General features: G+C 39.7%; 1 protein-coding gene across 1 annotated transcript in view; it reads left to right on the top strand.

Moving 5' to 3' along the window:
- NKAIN3 (sodium/potassium transporting ATPase interacting 3) overlaps nucleotides 1-17,686 on the top strand; it is a 313,544-nt gene extending 295,858 nt beyond the window's left edge. Inside the window, exons 6-7 of the mRNA XM_069465618.1 lie at nucleotides 7,892-7,962; nucleotides 17,633-17,686. Of these exons, the coding sequence (XP_069321719.1) occupies nucleotides 7,892-7,962; nucleotides 17,633-17,686 (125 nt within the window). The remainder of the gene's footprint in view (nucleotides 1-7,891; nucleotides 7,963-17,632) is intronic.
- Nucleotides 17,687-22,474: the final 4,788 nt, after the last annotated feature.

The raw sequence follows: 22,474 nt of genomic DNA, 5'->3' as shown, positions 1-22,474 counted from the left end.
GCAGCACGCAACACAGCCGGAGCAGAAACAAAACACCTGCATTCTGGTTATTTGGTGAATGTAGTTAAACCAGGAACATAAATGGCAGCTTGAGTGCCCACTAGAAATGGCACGTTTCAGCTTTAAGTGTATCAAAGTTAAAGGCAAAACTCTAAATCTGAGTTTCTTCACCTGGAGTCCATAAATGCAATGAGCTGTGAACTCCACGAAATAATATGATAATCATTTAATGGATATAGACATGTGCACTTTTCTAACAAAGGGTTTCCATAAGTTTTATAAGATTATAAAAGAGGTCTGTGATACTAAAAATAATAAGAGCCATGGCTATATGCTGTTGAAACCTTGCAATTTTCCTTCCTCTCCCTTCCTTCATTCGTACAGTGAACACTTGCTGGGTGCCTAGCACTTCCATGGTGCTGTGACATTTGCTTTAGGGAAATAAACATAAATCAAAGATCAAAATTTTTAATTCTGGTGAAGAAAGAGAAGAAAATTAATATATTTGAGCTCCTACCAAGGACAAGCTAGATACCATATTATGTGCTACACACATGTTTGTATTAAGCTTCATGGTAAACCCATTGGAAGTCACTATTTAGCCACTATGGAAGAATTTAGTTTCTAAAAATGGTCACAACAATATTTCCTTTCTAATTTCCCCATCAAGAAGTAGAGTTTTGGCCGGGTGCAGTGGCTCACGCCTGTAATCCTAGTACTCTGAGAGGCCGAGGTGGGCGGATCGTTTGAGCTCAGGAGTTCGAGACCAGCCTGAGCAAGAGCGAGACCCCGTCTCTACTAAAAATAGAAAGAAATTATATGGACACCTAAAAATATATATAGAAAAAATTAGCCGGGCATGGTGGTGCATGCCTGTAGTCCCAACTACTCGGGAGGCTGAGGTGGTAGGATCGCTTAAGCTCAGGAGTTTGAGGTTGCTGTGAGCTGGGCTAACGCCACAGCACTCACTCTAGCCTGGGCAACAAAGTGAGACTCTGTCTCAAAAAAAAAAAAAAAAAAAAGTAGAGTTTTGTTCCCTCCTCTTGAACTCAGTCAGGCTTGGCAACTATCCTGACTAATAGAGTTTGATGGAAGTGACTCTGAGTGATTTTTCAGGCTAGGTCATAAAAGGTGACACAGCTTCTACCTGGCTCTCTTAGGTCGTTGGCCCTTGGGACCCAACTACCATTTTGCAAGGAAGCCCAGGCCACGTGGAGACAGGCCTGTGTGGGGAGCAACAAGGTCTCTAGCTCTCAGCCCCAGCTAAGCAAGCAGCCAAAAACCAGCACCAACTCGCCAGCCGTGTGAATGAGCCACCGCGGAAGCTGCTCCTCCAGCCTCCCATAAGGTGCCCCCACTAACGCTGCATGGAGCAGAAATAAACCTTTTCTGCTGAACTCCACTCAAATATGTCAGTTCAGGAGCAAAATAAATGATGATTATTGTTTTAAGCCACTATTATGGGGTGATTTGTTGTGCAGCAATAGATAACTAGAACGAGCAACTTGTCCACGTGAGCCACTTAGAGGTTAAATAATTTGCCCACAGTCTCTAAGCTAGTAAGTGGTAGAGCTGGAATTCAAAACGAGGTCTGCTTGATATGTAAAACCAAGACAAGAAGATGGAGGAAAGAGTTTTACCTATATCTGTGACTTTGTATTTCTTAAAATAAAAAGAAATTTGAAGAAAATATGGCAAAATGTTAGCATCTGTTTAATCCTACTGGTGGGAACTCAGGTGTCTGTTATTTTGTATTCTATGTTTTTCTGTATATTAGAGATGTTTTATGACTTAAAACTAACTTTTCAAAGATAAAAGCAAAGTATACTTGTCCAATTTGAAAATGCAATTAATCCTGTTAGTTCACATCTTCATGTACATGTTCTGAGCTTTTAGCTCAGAAGAATCCTGAAAATCCAAAAGGATGTGCATCGATGTGGAGGGAAATAGAGTCCAGCCCACAGAGGACGATGCATGTATCGATTCTGGATTTACAGTCAGCACAAGAAGCATTTCCATAAAAGCAGGGAAACATTAGCCCTTAGACTGCCTCTGAGAAGCACAGGGAAATTCTCCGAGCTGAGGGGGACTCTTCCCATAGCCCCCGAAGGGTTGGATCTTCAACTTCACATAACATGTAGTAAATTATTTCTCATATGAACCTTCCGGGTTGAAAACCAGCCACCTCACACATGTTGTCTCCTAAACAACAGCAGAGAATGAGGGAGTACCAATCGCCTTAAATTCTCCTTTGCTTCTGTGTAAAGTCAGTCAAGTTTGCAATGGCTGAGCGGGGAATTGAGTCAGTAGCACTGAAGTATCCAATGGAAGCTTCATTTATGACCTGAAGTGTCCCATAGACAAGTAGAAAGCTTGCAATTGGTTGTGCATCTTTTACAAGTGGAAAACAAATCTGTATTTATGCGGTAAGATGTTACTATAAACCTAGAGTAGCTCTGTAATTCCTCCTGTTCGGTGAGAGTCCTTGTCAGGAATTGGCCATGACTAGAGTGAATTATCGCAAAGATACTCTGTTACAAGTAAGGTTCTTTCTTCCAAGAAGTTGCTTGGCTGTGCTGATGGAAGTTGGCACAAGACGTATGCTTGAAAGGACTGCAGACAAAGGGGTTTCCTGGCTGCGGGCTCTCCCCACGGGATCTTTGATGATAACACCTCAGTTTCCGAGAACGAGTGTAGACAGCGATACTGTGCATAGCTAACTTTTCTGGATAGTTGATGCCAACTCTTAATTGTGCTCATTTTTTTTCACACTTCTAGGCTCTAATAACCAAAGTACACAGAATTTAACTTCACTGCCTTGTAGGACCGACATTGCTTCCTTTTGGCTGTCCATCTCTTCTGCTAAAGATCCTTGTATAGAGTTCTTGCTGTTACAGCAACAGGTTTCGTGGGATGTTTCCATTCTAACTTTCCTTTCTAGTACCTTTGAAAACCTGTCCGTGCCTCTTCTATTCCTTCTCGTGTTTCATTGAAATTCATCCTCTTATTTTCACCGAAGAAATGACTTAATTCAGCATCTTTTCTCCCCTTATCTTTTTCATGAAAGTGAATTTTAAAAGGCATGGTTGCTTTATTTTCTTATCAGTGGAATATGACTGCCTTTCTGCAAACATAACTAAAAGCTGAAGTGCTCTTCTACTGACTTGTTTTCAAGTCTTTTGTTAGGTCTTTTTTTTTTTTTTTTTTTTCCCATCGTTTTTGAAGCATTTTACGTAATTAACAAAAAAGGATTTCAGAATTTGTAAACTTGGCCTCTGTGTCTACTTCAATTTACCCCTTTACTTGAACTATCATCCCACTCTAGCATATTGAAAGTGTTGGTACATTTGGTACATGCATAACAATTTTTTGGGGGGGGAGGATGGGGTCCCACTCTGTCACCCAGTCTGGAGTGCAGTAACCTAATCATAGCTCACTGCAGCCTCGAACTCTTGAACTCCTGGACTCAAGCAATCCTCTCACCTCAGCCTTCTGAGCAGCTGGGACTACAGACATGTGTTACCATTACCAGCTAGTTTTTCTAGTTTTTATAGAGACAAGGGTCTCGCTGTGTTGCTCAGGCTGGTTTTGAACTCTTGGCCTCAAACCATCCTCCCTCCTGAGCCTCCCAAAAGGCTAGGATTACAGGCGTAAGCCACCGTGCCCAGCCAGCACACTATCTTTTTAATATGAAAACAGCATCATCTTGTAGACTTGTAGGCTTCCGTTGTCAAAAAGCCTCATTGCTGTGAGATGTTTTCAGTTTCTGTATTACCTATTTTTCAATGAGTCCTCCTTAAGAGTTCAATTTTTTTTTTTTTTGTAGTCTTGTCTAGTTCTAGAATCTTGATAATTTGTTTTACCTTTCTGTGATATTTTATTTCTTGAGGTTTGCAAAATTACACCACACTAGGATTCTGATACGCAGAGAAAGCATAGCTCATTCACAGCGCCATTGACTGCAGTGAACACATCATCCTAGTACGGTGGAAACAGTCCCTGCTTATGCAAGTTGCCCTGGCATCTTACCTCGTTTAGACTTTGTCCTAGATTTTTCAGTTGTCAATGAAATATTATTATTAATAGTTGCATTAAGAGAATCTAGAATGGGTAAGTAGACAATGTTTTGAGATGCATGAGCAACAAACAAAATTCTCCTTTTTTTTTTTTTTCTTTCTAGAATCCTCCTTTTAATGTAAGGTTAAACTTGTAAGAAAAACACTAACACTACTCTCTTTTCCCCAGAACTTAAAAGAGGCAGCATAACTAGCAACTTCCTTTCAGGGGCAGCTCACAGGCTGATTACTGATAAAGATAGGTATTTGGATGGGGTGGTGGAGTTGGCTAATACCTTCCAGCCTCAGGAGGAGGTGGGAGAAGCACAGCAAGCTGCAGCCCCTTCCAGCCACTATCCCCGACCCCACCATAGCCCATGGGGTCAGTGGAGAGCACTAGAAGTGCAGGTGAATGCGTTTATCCATTAGTAGAAGAATTTCTCAGTTAAAATAATGACATCAATTTTATATACCAGTTTATAAAACCTGTATTATATCAGTTCATCAGATACTTTCAACAGAACACCGGTTAATTTATTTTCAATAATGAGTTAATATTTTTAAATTAAATTCGTAGAATCAACGTAAACCTCTTTGATGTTCATTCTGTCCAAGACAAAACTCTTGGTATTGATTTAAATGTGGTGGCAATTCAATTAAGAAGTAAACATTAAAGATAAAATTATTTATTTTGTGGAAGTAATACAAATCCAAACTTTGGTGGAGCACAACATACGATTTAAAAAAAGAACAAAAACAAAGTATTCTTACTAAGTTAGAAAACATGAGAAGCTGAAATATATTTGGAATTCAGGTGCACAGGAAACTTAAAACTGCATCCCAATAAAGCCTCAATATTTTTACAGTGAAAATAAAAATCCTAAATGTTTTTGAAATTTCTGTACATATGTAAATACACATGTTTACAGTAAATAAACTAGAATGTTTTTGTGATGAGGCTGATGTTGACAATAAAAAGAACTTCGGGCCGGGCGCGGTGGCTCACGCCTGTAATCCTAGCACTCTGGGAGGCCGAGGCGGGTGGATCGCTAAAGGTCAGGAGTTCAAGACCAGCCTGAGCAATGAGCGAGACCTCGTCTCTACTAAAAATAGAAAGAAATTATCTGGCCAACTAAAATATATATAGAAAAAAAAATTAGCCGGGCATGGTGGCGCATGCCTGTAGTCCCAGCTACTCGGGAGGCTGAGGCAGTAGGATTGCTTAAGCCCAGGCGTTTGAGGTTGCTGTGAGCTAGGCTGACGCCACGGCACTCACTCTAGCCTAGGCAACAAAGCGACACTCTGTCTCAAAAAAAAAAAAAAAAAAAAAAAAAAAAAAAAAAAAAAAAAAAAAAAAAAAAAGAACTTCGGTGACAGAATACAGTCTCTTTTCTTCCCTTCATCAACCTGAGTTAGAATTATATTTCAGTCTTTGAAGAACTACTTTGTAAATCAATCTAAGTTTCTTACAATGGTTGTGAGTATTTTTATGAATGAATCTTCTACATGTGAGTTGCATTACATTCAAGATCAATTGAAAACTTAAATTGATTATTCAACAAAACACCCCAAAAATCAGCTTTCCAAGCTTTTAGTAAATTGCAGTAATTGAAAGATTATAGAAAACACTGAAATGTACCCTCACAAAACGTATCCTCACAAAAGCAAAAGAGCATAAATTAAATAATGAGGATTCAAATGTTTACAAGAGTTAATTTTATAATATTTCTTTGAAATATCTTGACTTGAGAAAAGACTTTTTTGATGGAACTCCTGTTTTCAATTGGATGAATGTAAATTCTGCATCAGAATGAAAAGAAGTTGATTTGAGAAGCCTTAAAATTTTGCAGCATCTATATTTAGTGAAAAGAATCATAAATAGATAATTTATGGGTTTTGTCTTACAAAATTTTTACCAGTGAAAGATACTCTGTATGGAGGCAAAATGAAAGTACCTGAGAAAATATTTGGGTTAAAATACATTACATATACCCTCCATTTAACAAACTTGCTGGGCATTTACCAGCACCTATGGGGAGAATACTTCCTCCATAAAAATACTATGCTTTACAGAGTAAATTAAAATGTCAACAATTCCAGATTTACCAACCATACAAAGAAACTTTGGAGAATGTTGTAAATAAATAAAAACAATAAAAATAATAAAACTGTTATATATACATACATATGTATATTCTTAATAAAATACCAGTGACATGATATATTAGAGACAAAAGACTGAAGAGTACATAATTTATACCAAAAATAATTATTCTGTTAGCATTACCTTTTAGTGTTCATATGATTACTATAAAAGAAATATGCTTTTTATTTTGCTTTAATATATATGTCATGTGTTGTTTTTATTTTATAAATAATTTAATTTTGAATACAATTTTCAACTGAACCATTTTATTCACAAATGTATATATTTATAATTTTGTGTATGTTTCACACCCTCTTTAACTTCCAGACGTGCCCTGTAAATTATCTGGTCATCCAATTTTCAATCAATGTGATTTTCCTTCCAAACTCCCACCCATCGTTCGGTAGCATAGGGGAGAAGATATTTGATTAAATATCTAGTCTGATAAATACATAGTGCAATATGACTGTTTAAATGATCTCTTTAGGCACTGCTCACTCTCCAGGGGGGAAATATTTTCAGTGTCTCAGACTGACACCCTTCTCACTGCTTCTCTCATTAAGGTTAAGTCCAGGTAACATATGTGACCTGGTAGGAAAAGAATAGTCCTCAGGCTCCTCTAGTCTCAGGGGGATTGCCTGATCCCCTGCCTTCTGGTTGCTGGGTACCCTACAGGCCTCCAAAGCTCATGTCTACACAATGAGCTGGTGAAACCCTGCTTGTCCCAGCCCCGTTTCAAGCTTTGCAAAGGAGGTAAGAGACTAGAGCAAGTCAGGGGATTGGAAAGAATGGCTACAGCTAGTCAAGGCTTCAGTAGAACTTCTAGGCTAATTCATCTCTCTCTAAATCACAGTTCACTGAAATGCTGTCTTGAGCTGGGAATACTATACAGTATTTGTATACTGTGTACCTGCAAACACACACACGCATGCATACACACTCCTGAGAGTCCAGTGTTCCTATATGCCTGTGTATCTGTTAATGCTAGAGTGTTATGATACAACCAAAGCTTGGTGTAAAGTAATTAATATTTTTAATGAACCATAGAACAGGAGAAACAAAGATCATCCATGCATGTTAGAATTGGGAGACAAAAGATTGAGACCTTGATCAAAACAAAGAAACTGGAAAGAATATTATAATGACTAGTAGTCTACACAGACAAGTATCACGCTATCAGGGAGGAAATGAAACCTTTACAAAGGCAGACGTCCATTTCTCACGGATAGCTTGAGAACAAAAGGCATGGAAACGGATTATGTGGCTTCTTAAAGGCCTTCCTGATGACACAATAAATATTCCTAAGGAAAAAAAATGGATTCTGGCAAAAAGAAGAGAAAGTATATCTTTCCATACACAGGGAGAAAGGGCATGTGTGTATGACTACGGACAAACACATTACTTTTAATCCCATGTTATTTAATATTGCTTTATTTTTTACTGAAACCAATAACAACTGACTTTTCAGACACTGAGAGTCCTGGTTCTTTGTGTGTTTCTTAAAATTCCCCCATTTTTGGATCACTGACAATATTTCTAGGAGTCATTTATATTAAATAAACATTTTTCCATTTTGTGGTAAACAGATATTGTCTTAACCTTATTCTTAATGTATTCTACATTAAACATTTAGTAGTATGTGTATTTTTATTTACACACTTATTCATATTGGGCTATGTTATATTTTCAGTTGATTTCATAGGTGGACTTGATACACACTCCTACTACCAGGATCATGTTGAGTTAAAGCCTGTTAAACCTGTAAGTAAAGGTGTGACGATACAAAAAATATTAATCCTTCTAACTTGGCCAAAACTAACAAAACCTGAAATAATTTGAACCTACTACTACTAATCATTGGTTTAATTTTCCACTCATATTTAAAACACACCTTTCACATGTAACCCAACATCATCATTATTATTATCCATTACAGAAAGGATTTGAAGCAGGTAACATGGTTTATATTCTACAATAATATTTTATCATATTTAACGTATCAATAGTTGATTGCCAAATTGAAGAAAAGTGAGACTATTTAGTGTGCAGGAGTGAAGACTGACTCTGTGTCCTGGGGCAGCACAGCAGTGTGGAAAGGGGAGAAAGATCTCGGGTGAATCCTGGCTGTCCACGTGAGACCTGTTCTAACACCGCTAATATGGTTTCATGGGGCAGAGAATGGATTAAATGGGATAATGTGTGTATAGTATATATTAAGCTGCCTATTACTGTTCCTAGCAATCAAATATTTGATTAACAAGTTCAGGAACAAGTTTTCTATGTCCCTAGAGGACATGAAAGGAAGTCAAATAACAACAACAGCAAAAGCACCTAAAACTGCATAGATTTCAGTTGAGTGTAAGGAAGGAATCTTGGTCACTTGCTTGATGAAATATTAGGAAACATGGAAATAGATACAGTGACTCCATTCCTAGAAAATTCTAAGTAGCAAATAGACAACTGTACAAAATAATAAATAGCTATCACACAGTAAGCACTTTGCATATATCAGCTCACTGAATCCTCATGAAGACACTGTAATGTATTGATTAATATTCCCACTTTATAAATAAGGAAACTGAGGCTCATAGGGGTTAGGCAGCTTTCTCAATGCCCCATTACTAGTAAGTCGTGGAGCTGGGATACTTCACAGCTGTCACTCAGCCTGATATGTTGGACTTGCTCAGATGATCTTCCTGCGCTTTCAGCCCGTGTTCTGCATCGAGGTGATAGAGGCAATTATGTAAAACAGCCCCTGGTATAACAAACATATGAAAGGCTTCGTCTGCTGCCTCTTTGCCACAGTGGTTCCCGCCAGAGCTGCAACCCCCACACCCAGCATCTCTGGGGACTGAAGCTCTGAGAAGCCTACAGGAGTTCCTCTACCTCCCCAGGTTAAATTAATTTTACTCTGACAGAATGATCTAAAGTAAACATAGCTCACAGGCTACTCAAATCAGCACTGTGCCTGTCACATGATAGATGTTTAAATAAATTTTGGCTTCTTAAAGCAAATCCAATTTGGAAAAACATTCACCCTACATAATACTCTAGCCAAGCAGTCACCACCTCATTCCTCATGCTACTGAGTGCTCGTAAGGGATGTGCTCCAAAAGTTGATATTTGTGGATTTGGGGACCTTGGCAGGGATTGTCACAATAATAAAGATGATCAGTGCATTGGAAGTGAGAAAAGAACTAAAACAATGCCTTGTGGTGACTTGGAGAGTCTTTATATATTTGTTATGTGATAAGAGGATGACGAATGGTTTCTTTCATCTCCGCTGTGAAAAAATAACTCACCAGAGAAACTGCCATATGAAAAATGTTGCACTATAAGAGAGATCTTTCTATTAGGGAAGGTTATTAAAAACTGCAATTGATAAATGTTGATAATGGAATCTACTTTCTTGAATGACTTTTAAAAATGGACATCCACGTACCTGTGTACCTCAAAAGGGTGTTCTGTGGCATGGCCCAGAGGCAAGTGACTTCCACTTATATTCTCTAAAGTTACTTCCATCTCTGTGAATCGAGAACACATAAAACATCCTTTTAAGATCACCTAAAAAGGCTTTGATCAACTCTCCTCTCTCCTCAAAGGGCTTTCTCATCCCTGTTCACTGCTGACCTCGTACCATTTTAGCTGAATGTAGCATAAACTACAGGCTACTGCTTTACATAAAGCAAGAGAACAAGTTTCTGCTTTGACACATTATGCACATTATGTCAGATGAATATGGAATGCCTTTCAACCAGGAAGGAAGCAGGAATCTGAAAGATCAAACTAAGCCTGAATTGAAATCTTTGTGCATGAAACAGTTTAAGAGGTCAGCATCTGTACTCCCCACCAGCGTGCAAATACCGCAGCGTTTATCCAGTCGGCATCTGTCAGCCTGCTTGATTGCTTTTAATAAGGCTTTTGTATTGATTGCATTGTACCCAGCTCAGTGATGCCATGTCACCAAGCAGCAACAGCTTGCAGAAACATCCAACCTTCTGTACTAAATTGCTACAGAAGAGAGTGAACGCCGGTTCTTAACTTTCATTAACCCTATTTAATCTCCATGGAGTGCAAAGCCAGGTTTTAGGAGGAAGCCACTTTCTTAAGAGAATCAGAAGAGTCTTTAGCATGTTCCCAGGCATACACATGTGAACATGTAGCTTTCAATGCTATATAGGCAGTTACAAGCCAACAGCCCATTCATAGGTAATACTGTAGAAGTGTACAGAAAGTCTTAATTCTCCTGTTTGAGTATGTCATTGCTCATAGTCACAAATTGTGTCTTTTAAGTGACCATAGTCAAATTATGTGTGTATACTGGTGGTGGGGTTGTGATAGGGATGAGGTGGTTCACAGATGGATTTGATCTTTCATGCTTTCTTTATTTCTTTTTAATGTAATAATATCAAGGATCACTGATTACATAAATCAGTTTAGTTCAATTTACAATCATTGATTACTTCCTAGCCACTGTCCTAGGTACTGCAGATATAACAATAAATAATACTTGAGCTTTGGCCTTCAGCCAAATGATCTAGGAGAGGAGACCTACATAGAAATAGATGTAAAACAATATCCCTAAGGCAATTTTATGCAGAAAGAGGAATGGTTACTTCTCACTTGGTGAGGAAGGGCTTCACTGGAAAATGATGATTGAGCTAACTTTGTAAGATGATATGGAGTTTATCCAAGCAGAAGTAGGGCCACTTTCAAGAGAGTTTGGCAGTTCCTTACAAAACTAACATACTCTTACCATATGATCCAGCAATAGAGCTTCTAGCTATTTACCCAAAGGAGTTGAAAATTTGGTCCACACAAAAACCAGCACATGGAGATTTATAGCAGCTTTATTCATAATTGCTGAAGCTGGGTGAAAAACCAAGGCATCCTTCAGTAGGTGAATGGATAAACTGTGGTACATCCAGACAATGGAATGTTATTCAGTGCTAGAAAGAAATGAGCTATCACAACATGAAAAGACATGGAGGAGCTTTAAATGCACATTACTAAGTGGAAAAAAACCAGACTGAAAAGTCTGTATACTGTATGATTCCAACTATATGACGTTTTGAAAAAGACAAAACTATGGAGACAGAAAAAAGATCAGGGGTTGGGGAGGTGAAGGATGTATAGGCAGAGCACAGAGGATGCTTAGAAACTACTCTATGTGATACTATAATGGTGGGAACATGTCTTTGTACAGTTGTTCAAACCCATAGAATGCACAACACCAAGAGTGAACCCTAATGTAAACTTTAAGTGGATAATGATGTGTCAGTGTAGGTTCATCAGTTGTAATAAACGTACAGCTCTGGTGGGGGATGTTGATAATAGGGGAGGCTGTGTGGGTGCAGGGGCAGGGAGTATATGGGAACTCTCTACCCTTCCTCTCAATCCTGCTGCAAACCTAAAACTGCTCCAAAAAATTGTCTTAAAAAAGTAAAGCAGAAGAAAACAGGTGTCCCCAGCATGAAGGCTGAATTGCTTGGCCATTCTACAGAGGACAAAGGTGCAGCTCATGACTATCCAATCTGGTGTTTGCCATAGTTCTCACACAAAATAAGCAAACCTACAGGGAAGCAGACCTCAAACAGAGCAGAAGTCTTACTAGCTCCTAGTGAGGATGCTAAGAGACCTTCAGCACCATTGCTCGCCCATCTAAACGACATCGCTTTGTGCCTAAAGCTACAGAGGTGCTTTCAGTAGCTGCCGTCTGGGCCCGACTTGGGGACATGTGACACAGAGGTCTGGTAGCCTGTGCTGGGGGCCATCATCTTACCACAGCTGCCAGCCAGGGGGCATAACTCTCGCCATAAATGCAACCGGGATCTCCACCTGCTGCCACTCCCTGACAGTGCCTCTCATCAGAGGACAGAGCAAGGACTGCTCTTTCATAAGAACACAGAGCCCAGCGGTCAGCTGGGACACCCACACTTTGGCTTATAGTGAAGGCAGCAGCAGGGCCGAGCAGAGTGGCAAACAAAAGCAGATGTACCTACCCCTCAGGAGGAAAAATGTCATGGCATAAACCCACACAGCTGTGAAAGAGATACGAGATCTCAGAGAACATCATAGTGAGCAATGAAATTAAAGTTTGTCAAAATCATGACTGGTATATTTCCATCAAAATGGTTAGTAGCTGCGTAGTGGGAAGATTAAGCTCCATGTTGCAGTAATTCTTCGCATAAAAATAACCAGACCAAGGCCATTTATCAAAGAAAGAGGGCAGCTGGAATTCCACAACTGAGTTCTACAGCACAGGTAGGGCGAGATCCAATGATGTTGGAAATTTCTGTGAGGAAGACGCCCCACGACTGCAGTTAAGAAAGACTTGATGAGAAAAGCTGACCCTGAGCTTCCCCCATCACGTGTAGCAAATCTTTTTCTAAAGCTTCCAAATAAGAACTTGACTTTTCTTCAGTATCTTGACTTGTCTGATTGCCTTTGCTGGAGGCTAATTTTTCTTCACAAAAATCGCTGCATGCTATGTGGCCGCTGCTGATTGCGTGGCCGCTACTTCAGCTGAGTACCGGAAGGCACACAAGGCTAATCCCTGGTTCAGGCTGGCGCTGTGGCCAGCTTCACGGGTGCCTTCCCTGCCTGCTGTCTGTCTCTAGAGTCCAGATACACAGGAAACCCACTGCGGATGCTCAGGCTGTAGGACAGATGCGGAGGTGATCACCTCTATCTGCTCTTTCCTGGGAACAGCTGTTTTGTATCAGTATCTTCATAGTAAGTTGGTGTCAGGCCATTTTGCACATGCAGCATCTAGATTAAGCACCAGCAAGTAGGGCAAATCAGGGTCGTGGGTGTGTGTGAATGTGTGTGTGTGTGTACACGTGTGCATGCATTTAGGAGTTGGGGAGGTGTAGATGTGCTTTCAAACCCTGATTTAAAAACCAACAATCACCAGCCATGTGTTAGTAAACTGTGGCTGGAGACACCTATAGACAAATAAAATGATAACTCTCTGTCCGGATCCTGTTTTCACTTGTCCTTGACTGGCTTTCACACTTTAATATCTATCGAGACAGAGGGGGAGCCGAGCTATGTAAAATTCTGCGTGCTGGCTGTCCCCTGTGGCACGCAGGGTGGGGTGACTGTGATCTGCTCCTAGCAATGGCTGCTGCCTCACTGTTCCCATTACCAAGTGTGGAGTTCTGTTCCCTGGGGGTCAGCATTGGTCCTGAGAATGGAGGCACTTATGGAGACATTGATTCTCTGGGGCTGTCCCAAGAGCGCTATGACAGTAATGCACTCAGCACCTTCTTAGTTGTCCCAAAGGAGAGATGGGCTTCCCTGTGTGTTTGCCTTACTTAGCACAAACTTGGTGGCCCTTATGGCTCATTGCTGTCTCTAGCTTTGGAGCTCTTTCCCTTTGTCATTGGCATTAATAACTTTCTGATCCATCATGAGAATGGTTGTACCATTTCAGGGACTACTGTAAGAACACATCCTGAGTGTAGTCATTGGCCATGGAGGGGTGGAATGGCCATGTTTATATGGTGTGTACAGTCCAGGCTCATCACTAGGGCAGCTGGTTTGTGCACCACTGTTTTTATTGGGAAGGGTTGATGCCACAAACAGTGCAGGCAGACACACACAAGAGGGTCTGCCATGACCCGTGGTCAGTTATCCACCCTGTTCTCACTGGGGACATAGATCATTTCCTTTGACAGGTGATCTCACTCTCCAGCCCTAGAACTTTATGAAGCCTGGTTCTCACACTGCCTCATGAAGCACATGAAGTCTTTTTTCCAGAATGAGAAAGCCTGTATCCGAATGTTGTCCCTCAGGGAGAATGCCAATTCCTGACTTTCCTAGAACTTCCAGGACCTCTCTTCACGTTGGTCATTGATGCCAATGGCAAGACAATGGATTTATGCAGTGATGTGGACCTGTGGTCCACCACCACCCCCCAAAAATTCATCAACAGCAGCATGAGTAAAAATAACTTCATCTTGCCTTATTTCCAAGAGAAAGTACCCTCTGATTTTAAAATTCAAGGCAATGAGTATAACCAAATTTTATGCTAAATACTATTTTATTTCATGTTCACATCAGAAAATAGTCATAAATCCCCATGTTATGACAGGTTCTGGCAAGAAACAAGACATAGGAAAGAACACACAATATGCAGAGAAAAGTGAACACACACACACACACACACACACACACACGCACCAGGAGAGATTAGAAAATCAATAGGAAAAGAAATATTCATAGTCCTATCTGAAGACACATTTGATTTCTTCTGCCTTGAGGACAGGTATTCTCAGGTAACTACTAACGTACCTAAAAATATCTGCAAATTTTTAATAAAAAAGCAAGAGAGAGATTATCTTAAGGATCCAGAAATAAAAATCAAACTATTCTACTCAGACACATTGATTAATCATAGCATCATTAAAAGTGGTACAACCAGACATTGTGTGTCCCAAGATGTGGCGCAATAAGAAGTACACAGCCCCGCCTAGGAAGTACCTGTCCATAAAGTCAAGTCTGACCTCGGACTGACAGTGTAGAAAATACAAGAGTAGCAGAATAAGGTAAATCTCACCACAAAGAAGCAATTACACAAATCTAGCACATGGGAAATAGTATAGGGTAAATTAAAAAAAAAAAAGAGGAAAGGGAGGAAAACTGTTATTGATTAAAAGAGACTTAAGAGACACAATAGTCAAAAACAAGGTGTAGACCTTGTTTGTTTTTTAAATTTTTTGAGACATAGTAATTGTACATATTTATGGGATACATAGTGATATTGCAATATATACATAATTTCAACAAGCCAATTTTAATGAGCTGTTTGTAGACAATTGGAAAAATGTAACTATGGACTGAATATTAAATGATGTTGAGAAATTGTTGTTGACTTTAATAGGTATGCTATTGAAAAGGTGAAAAGAAGAGAAAGCTATTCTTACCAGTTGAGCAGGTTCTTTCAACCTCTACATTTCTGACTTTGAACTAGATAATTCTCTGTAGTGGGTCTGCCCCACTGTGGGATATTTAGCAGCATCCTTGGCCTCTACCTACTAGATGCCAGGAGCATCACTCCCTACCAAATTGTGACAACCAAAACTGTCTTCAGACACTGCCAAATGTCCCCTGGTTAAGAATCACTGCATTAGTGATGCATAGAGATGTGAATGAAATAATATATTGTCTGGGATTTGGTTTTAAATATTCTAGCCAAAAATAAATAAATAAATAAACGTGGTGGTGGATAGATAAAACTTTAACAGCATAATTTTTATTTTAGTTGAAGCTCAGTGATGCATATATAGGGATTCATACTACTATTCTCTCTACTTCTGTGTACGTTTGCTATTTTAAAAAATCAATCTGTTAATAAAACCTAATACAAAGTTGTCAATAGGTTTGCCTTTCAACGCCTCCTCTCAAAGTTGCTTCACTGTCTCCTTCGGAAACTCATCACAGACGTGTTTCCCAATGCCTGAAATAACAATTCCAGAATTCCAACCTGGCATCATAGGAACAGGCTCAGCCTGCCTCACTGCTGTTCCAATCCAGGTTACTAAAACCCAGAAGCAGAAAATATTAGCTAGAAGCAGAACTGACATTAAAGATAAATGTAGTAGATACCTAGAAGTTCCCCAACACCCCCACCAACGCTACCACTAACAAAGAAAAACACCCTCTCCTGTAGCCTCATCATCACTTCAAAGGGAGTCACGTGTTAGATGGATGGATGGACTTTAGGACCCTGAATCTCCCTTCTAACTTAAAGGTTGTGTAAAACTATAGAATTCCAACATTAAAATCTCATCCTTTTATGTTTCATTTTAAATCCCTGTTAAAGTGCCAGGGGGTCGAAGAAATAGACATTTAGACTGTCACTCAGAATATGAAGAAGCAGACATCTAGGCTGTCACTCAGAACACAGAGAAATAGACAAGGGAGGAAATGTGCCAGGAAGACAGGAAGAGGACAGGAGGACCCCAGTCCCCAGGTGTGCAGGAGGGAGCGTGACCTGCAGGGAGAAGAGTGGCAGACAAAGAGTAAAGCTGGAGAGTTGGAAATTTTTTCAACTATTTCAAATTATGACTACAAATTCCACTCCAAGCCATAGAGTCATTGAGCTGAGTTAGTGGAGGAGAAGTTGCTAGATGGGGATATGAAATGAACATGAAACACAGTCTCCATTGGAATGCTGCTTGTAATTTAGTCAGAAGGAGAAAGCTTACATGCCTGAGTGAACCAATTAGAGCACAATTAATGGTGGAGCTGGATGCTATTAGCTGCGCACGGGATAGTGTAAGAGTTGCTATTAGCAGGATTAGAAAGCAATATGGTTGAGGTAGAAGTGGAAGCCTTCACAGAGAAGAAATGTCAACTGAACCTTCACCGGTGAGTAGGATTTGGGTTAGCTAAGAGTTTTTCACATGAGAGAAACAATGAGAGCAAAAGTATTTAACAGATATTTGTTAAGTGCCAACTATGCCGCAGGTACTGTGTTGAGGTTGGTATATGCAAAGGTGCAGAGGCCAGAGCCCTCCCATGCCAGAGACTTAGGGCTTAGTAGAAAATAAGGAAAATGCAGAGTCTTTGTCCGAAGTGTGGAGACAAGAGTGACTGGAGATGGGAACGTGTATCAGTCAGGGTTCTCCAGGGAAACAGAACCAGGAGAGAGAAAGAAAGAGAGAGATTTAAGAAATTGGCTCACACAAATAGGGGGGCTGGCACATCCAGAATCTAGCAGACTGGAGACCCAAGGAAGAGGGGACTTTGCAGCTCTGGTCAAAGGCAGTCTGCAGGCAGAATTCCCACTTTCTCAGGGACCTCAGTCTTTTTCTCCTAAGGCCTTCAACTGCTTGGGTGAGGCTCACCCATGTTATGAAGGGTAACACACTTTACTTTAAAGTCTACTGATTTCAATGTTAATCACCTCTAAAAAATACCTTCACAGTGACATTTAAACCAGTGTTTGACCAAATGCCTGGGTACTGTGGCCTGGCCAAGTCGACACATGAAATTAACCATCACAGGATCGGATGTGTGTAAGGGACATAGGTGGATGGTTGGGTGGTATGAAAGCCAGAGCAGGATGATTTTTGAGCATTCAACCAACAGAATGTTGTAGGAAGAATAGGCTAGGGGTGTATCTAGGAGTTTGGAAACACAATACTACCCTGTTATCTTTACCCCAAGGCAACCAATGGCAACTACTCCATATCACCCGCAATTGCTGTGTGGTTGGCACTCCTCCACGAAACCAATCCATGATTACCATGCTCTATCGAAAAGCAGGAAGGCCCCAGTTTCTAGCTTTCTTATTGCTGCAATCAGACAGCACAAGATGCATCGGAAGCTCTTTCACATTTCAAAAGGCCTGTATGAATAGAAAGGTTATTTAGTTTTCAACTTTGAAGTTCTTTAAAACAATTCATATTTTCCGTTTTAGGTCGAAATAAGTAATGACATCGACTCTGAAATTCGGCTGCTGAACTTGACTTAGGGAGCAAAGCACCACTGACAGCACCTCCGTGGATCCGACACGCCCCTTATTCCTTCCAGAGGTTGGACTGTGCCTCCCTGCTTTCCCACGAATCATGGAGTTCTTTGGTCACAGCCTATGTAATTATTAGCATTGTTCGCTAGATGAGTTCTAGGTGCTTGGGTGGATGTTTTTTTAGTCATTTTCTTCTTATATGAACACTTGTAAAAAAAATCGGTTTTTAGTTTTCTAACGATATTTAATGTGAGGCATGCAAAATGAAAAAACAAATTCTGTGCAAACCTTCTAGGGTCCATTCTAAGAAATATCAGTATGTGTTGTTGAGATGTTAAGTCAGTACTGCTGACTGCTGGTGTTCTAGGCCCGATGCATTTGCCTTAGCAGACATCGTCTGTGGTTGTCGGACTCAAAGGCAGACTCTATGACAACTGATAAATGAGGACAAACAATGGATCCAGCTTTCAGACTGAATATGGATCATTTTTTAACACCACAAGACAAAACATAGAATCCTTCTTTGTTTTTGACTTCTCAAAACCCAGAACAATGTTATGGCAATCTAAATTTTCAGATTTGTGCATGATATCTCATTCTTCCTGTATTCTGAAATATATATATATGTGCATATATACATATATATATATATATAATGGGTGCATGGAAGAGTCAAATGATTAGTAGAATGCTTTTCCCCTTTGGAGGGAATGTGGGTGTCTCTGAGGTCCATATTTTCTACTCTTCATTCCACTCCTGACACCGGGGTCAGATCCACACATGTAGTTCATGAGCTTGTGGGACAGAAGTCACAAGCACAGGTCTCCAATGAGGAGTTTTGCTCTTAGGATATTCAAAAGGAGCATGAAAATACGATGTCATTCTCTATAGATACTTCTAAAGAAGATATTTATGTTTGAGCAACACCAACTTTTCTTTCTCCTACCCCATCCCAATAACGAAGAAAATGATATGGAAAATACAATTTTCTGTGGAATACAGGACTGTCTTGAAAACACATCACAGCTGGGTTTTTTGTTTTCAATTGGAATAAAATTTACATATGGTGAAATGCATGAATATTAAAGGCACAATATGATTAGTTTTGAAAAATGTACATACCCATGTAACCAAGGCCTCAATCAAAATGCACATTTCCATTGCTTTAGAAAATTCCCTCATACCCCCTTTCAATCAGTTCCCACATTCTCATAGACAACCACTGTGCTAATTTTTATCAGCATGATTAATTTTGTCTCTTCTCAATATAAAGTTTGTACTCTATTCGCATCATCTTTTCCATATCTCTCAATCACTATTTTCTACATGAAAATAAGTTTTGCTTACTTTGTATAGCAGCCAAAGTGCACTATTTAGAACAGAGGTTGTTAATTTGGTCTATGAATCTCTAAGAAGTCAGTCTAGACACCACCTAAAATTGTTACAAATTTTTGTATGTGTATAAATGTCCTTCCCCACCCCCTTATTCTTCTTTTGGAGCCCATAGATTTCATGTGACTCTATTAAGAATCAGAACTTAATGCAACAAAATTTTCCCTGGTTCCTCCAAGTTCATGACAATCTCAGTGGGCTTTCTGGAGGCCTCTTTTACTCACTAGCCCATGGATAATGCCCTTTTGGTCCACTGATACCCACTAATCCCCATCCCTTTTCATCCTGTGAATAAACCCAAATTCAAAATGAAGGAAAGATAGCAGGACCCTTGGAAATGGTGGAATCCAAGCCCACTGCCCTGCAGCTGAGGGACCTGAAACCTAGGGGATTTACTGACCTTGTCCAGGGCCCGGCATCTGTACAGAGGGGCAAAAGCCATGGCCAGAGGACAGAGAACATGAAGGGCGAAAGTTGGAGTTTGGGCCCCAATCCACCACCGTGGCCTTGTGTTTGACATCTTGACACTGAAGCTTTCCTCATCTATGAAGTGAAACTATGATCCCTAACTCCCAAGGATGAGGTGGGGATTAGACAAAAACAAAAAACTGTAAACTGTGAAGCACTCCATAATTAAGAGAGGCAGTTATTATTGGTAATATCAGAACAGTAAGTTGGACCCTGTCTGGAGCTCTTGCCACCCACTCAAGAGCTATGAAAAGCCCACAGAAACAGCAGACTCTTCTGTTTCCTCAAAAGTGGTTGAAGAAAATTGGCCAAGTTTAAGCAATTAGAAATCATGCAGACTAAAAATTGCATTTTTAATTTAAAAATACCTTTTATATTCAAATTCCAAAACTAATACATATTGCTATTATTATTATTGAAAAAGCTAAATAATATTAAAAATGTAGAAAATCAGTAAGACAGAGAGATAAAGTTAATATTCAAATATTTAAAACTATCATTTCATTATCCTCACACACACACACACACACACACACACATAATAACATGGTTAACATTTCACAAAATAATACAATAGTAACTTTTGTTCTTATTTTATCTTCTTGTGAATTTGTAAACACTTCCAGGATGCACTACAGAGCCCTAAGCTTTGTCTAAACGCAGATAGCAGGTTGGAGGAGGAAATCTTTACATTAGCGATTTTTCTGTGAATATTCAATATAGGCAACTGCTTAATACGGTATATGTGTTTTTATTTTTAATCTTCCTTCTCTTAAGTGATGAAGTTATAACTGTTTCAGTCTCCAACTCTAGCAATCTATAGTGATTGTTCTAAAGTTCTGGAAAATTGACCACTCATCAGAAACAGGTTAGATCCGTCTCCCACCTCCTCTCCTGCTCTCTTTTCTTCTCCCTGCCTCTCATCTTCCTGGCTACCCTTTAGCGGCTTTGCTTACTGAAGACAAGGGGATTAAAAGAAGTGTAGGGTTGTGCAATAACACTGGCAGTTACCCATTAATCTGGATAATTCCAGCACGGTACCATCGCGGTTGCTGCTCCATAGGTGTGAGTGTTTCCAGTTCTTGCTTTTGCCTCCTTGTCTAGAGAATCCAGTCTGCACTGTGCATGTCCAGGGTTTTCAACAAGACATGTTCGCTATATATACTATATATTCTTGCTACATCTTGGCTTCTCTATATGCAATTGTGTGTCTGGTCAGTGCAAGGGAAAATGAACGCATCCCTTAACCCGAATTCATTTACCAGAATCTTACCATATTAAGGGATAGTGCAGCTGCAGGTTAAGAGCTCTCCTCAGAAGCGATCTTGGTAAAGCTGAAGATAGGACATCCATTGCCCTTTAGCCTCTAGCGCTGACTTGGAATGTAGAAGGGAAAATTGAAAGTCAATGTTCCTCTTTGAGCCACCTTAGCATTGAGTCTTATAAACCCTGGACAAACCTTCCCCAGGCTGTGCCTTCTATCTTGTGTAAATGACTCACCCTTTCTTACGTGTCTTTGGCTGACATTATGTGTCACCACAAGTAGCTGGGATGCTATTCAGCTTACCTTTTATTTATTTGAGCTTCTAGTAATGTTTCAAAGCCAGCAAAAGTTAAGTGAGAGAATTACAGGGAGGGTTAGAGAATTATCAAAGGTCAGAAAATGTCTCGGGGTGTGGAATAGTCCACATCAGGGAAATCTCACACATCCGTTAGGAAAATCTCTAAATGAGTAGGTTGCCAAGTACCTTACCCTTCCACCTGCCACATACGTAAAGGTACATGTCACTCAAGTGAAAATCCGTGTTCATACCACTTTAAATCTGGGAGTTAGTTGGCTCATTTATTTTGAAGACAACTAGACAACTTGCCCTAGTAAAATATTGACTTCTTTGCCTTTTCCTTCAGAAAAATAAACCCTGCTATTCTTATAGACCTAAATAAGGGAGGCAACTAGTGTCACGAAACTGGATCTAACAAAGTATGGCAAGGCGGCCATCTGTCTCACTTAATGAATGGGACACTCCTGTTTGAGAGGAAGTTGTCTTCATTAGAATGAACTAAAATGTACATTGCAAAGCTGAAGACAAACATCATAACACTTTGCTAAATTAAAAAGCAAAACCCAAAATTGCTCTTTTTAATCTTTGCAAATTAGAAAGGAATCTTGCCAAGAATGAACAGATCGTCATTTTACACCTAATTAAAAATTTCATGGTGTCCTAAAATGTAGACTATTCTGACTGATTATTTCTTAAAGCAAGTACTCACTTGCCATTTCTGAGTTGCTTTAGTATGTGACTAAGAGAAATTTTATATTTGATTGGAATTCAAATGTTCTATTAATAATTTGACATTTTCATCCAAGGAGCTTTCTTTCATGGGATAGCTGAATTAAGTAGGAAAAACTGCAAACAATTAATTTTTTAAAACTTAGAAAATTTTGATGTCTGGGAATTTTTCAAAATTTCCTTCTTTTCCTTCTAATTTAAGAGTGGTCTGTACCCTTTGTTTGATAGAAGGTCTGTTGAAGTGTCTAAGAAACACGGTCAAATATTGGTGATAAGTAGTTCCACAACTTAAGGGTGTTATGCCCAAAAGGAGAATAATAGAGGAAATTACTCCTCATGTAAATGCATGGTATACAGTGTAGAAAGGGAGCAGGTGTATTTTAAATATTAAAATAATATATTTATTAATAAAGAATTATCAAAAATGGAATTATCAAAAATTCAAAATTTGTGAGTAGCATTTCTTTTCTGACCCCCCAAAAAGCTTAGTTTCTTTATTGAGGACCAAGAAAAAAATGCCATTTCTTGAAGGTGGAGAAAGCCTCTAAATATTGGTATTTCGGCCGGGCGTGGTGGCTCACGCCTGTAATCCTAGCACTCTGGGAGGCCGAGGCGGGTGGATCGCTCGAGGTCAGGAGTTTGA

The sequence above is a fragment of the Eulemur rufifrons genome, chromosome 3 (assembly GCF_041146395.1).
Source record: "Eulemur rufifrons isolate Redbay chromosome 3, OSU_ERuf_1, whole genome shotgun sequence".
Classification (NCBI taxonomy): domain Eukaryota; kingdom Metazoa; phylum Chordata; class Mammalia; order Primates; family Lemuridae; genus Eulemur; species Eulemur rufifrons.
The sequence above is the reverse complement of the archived record's forward strand: the minus strand, read 5'-3'. Positions and strand labels throughout refer to the sequence as shown.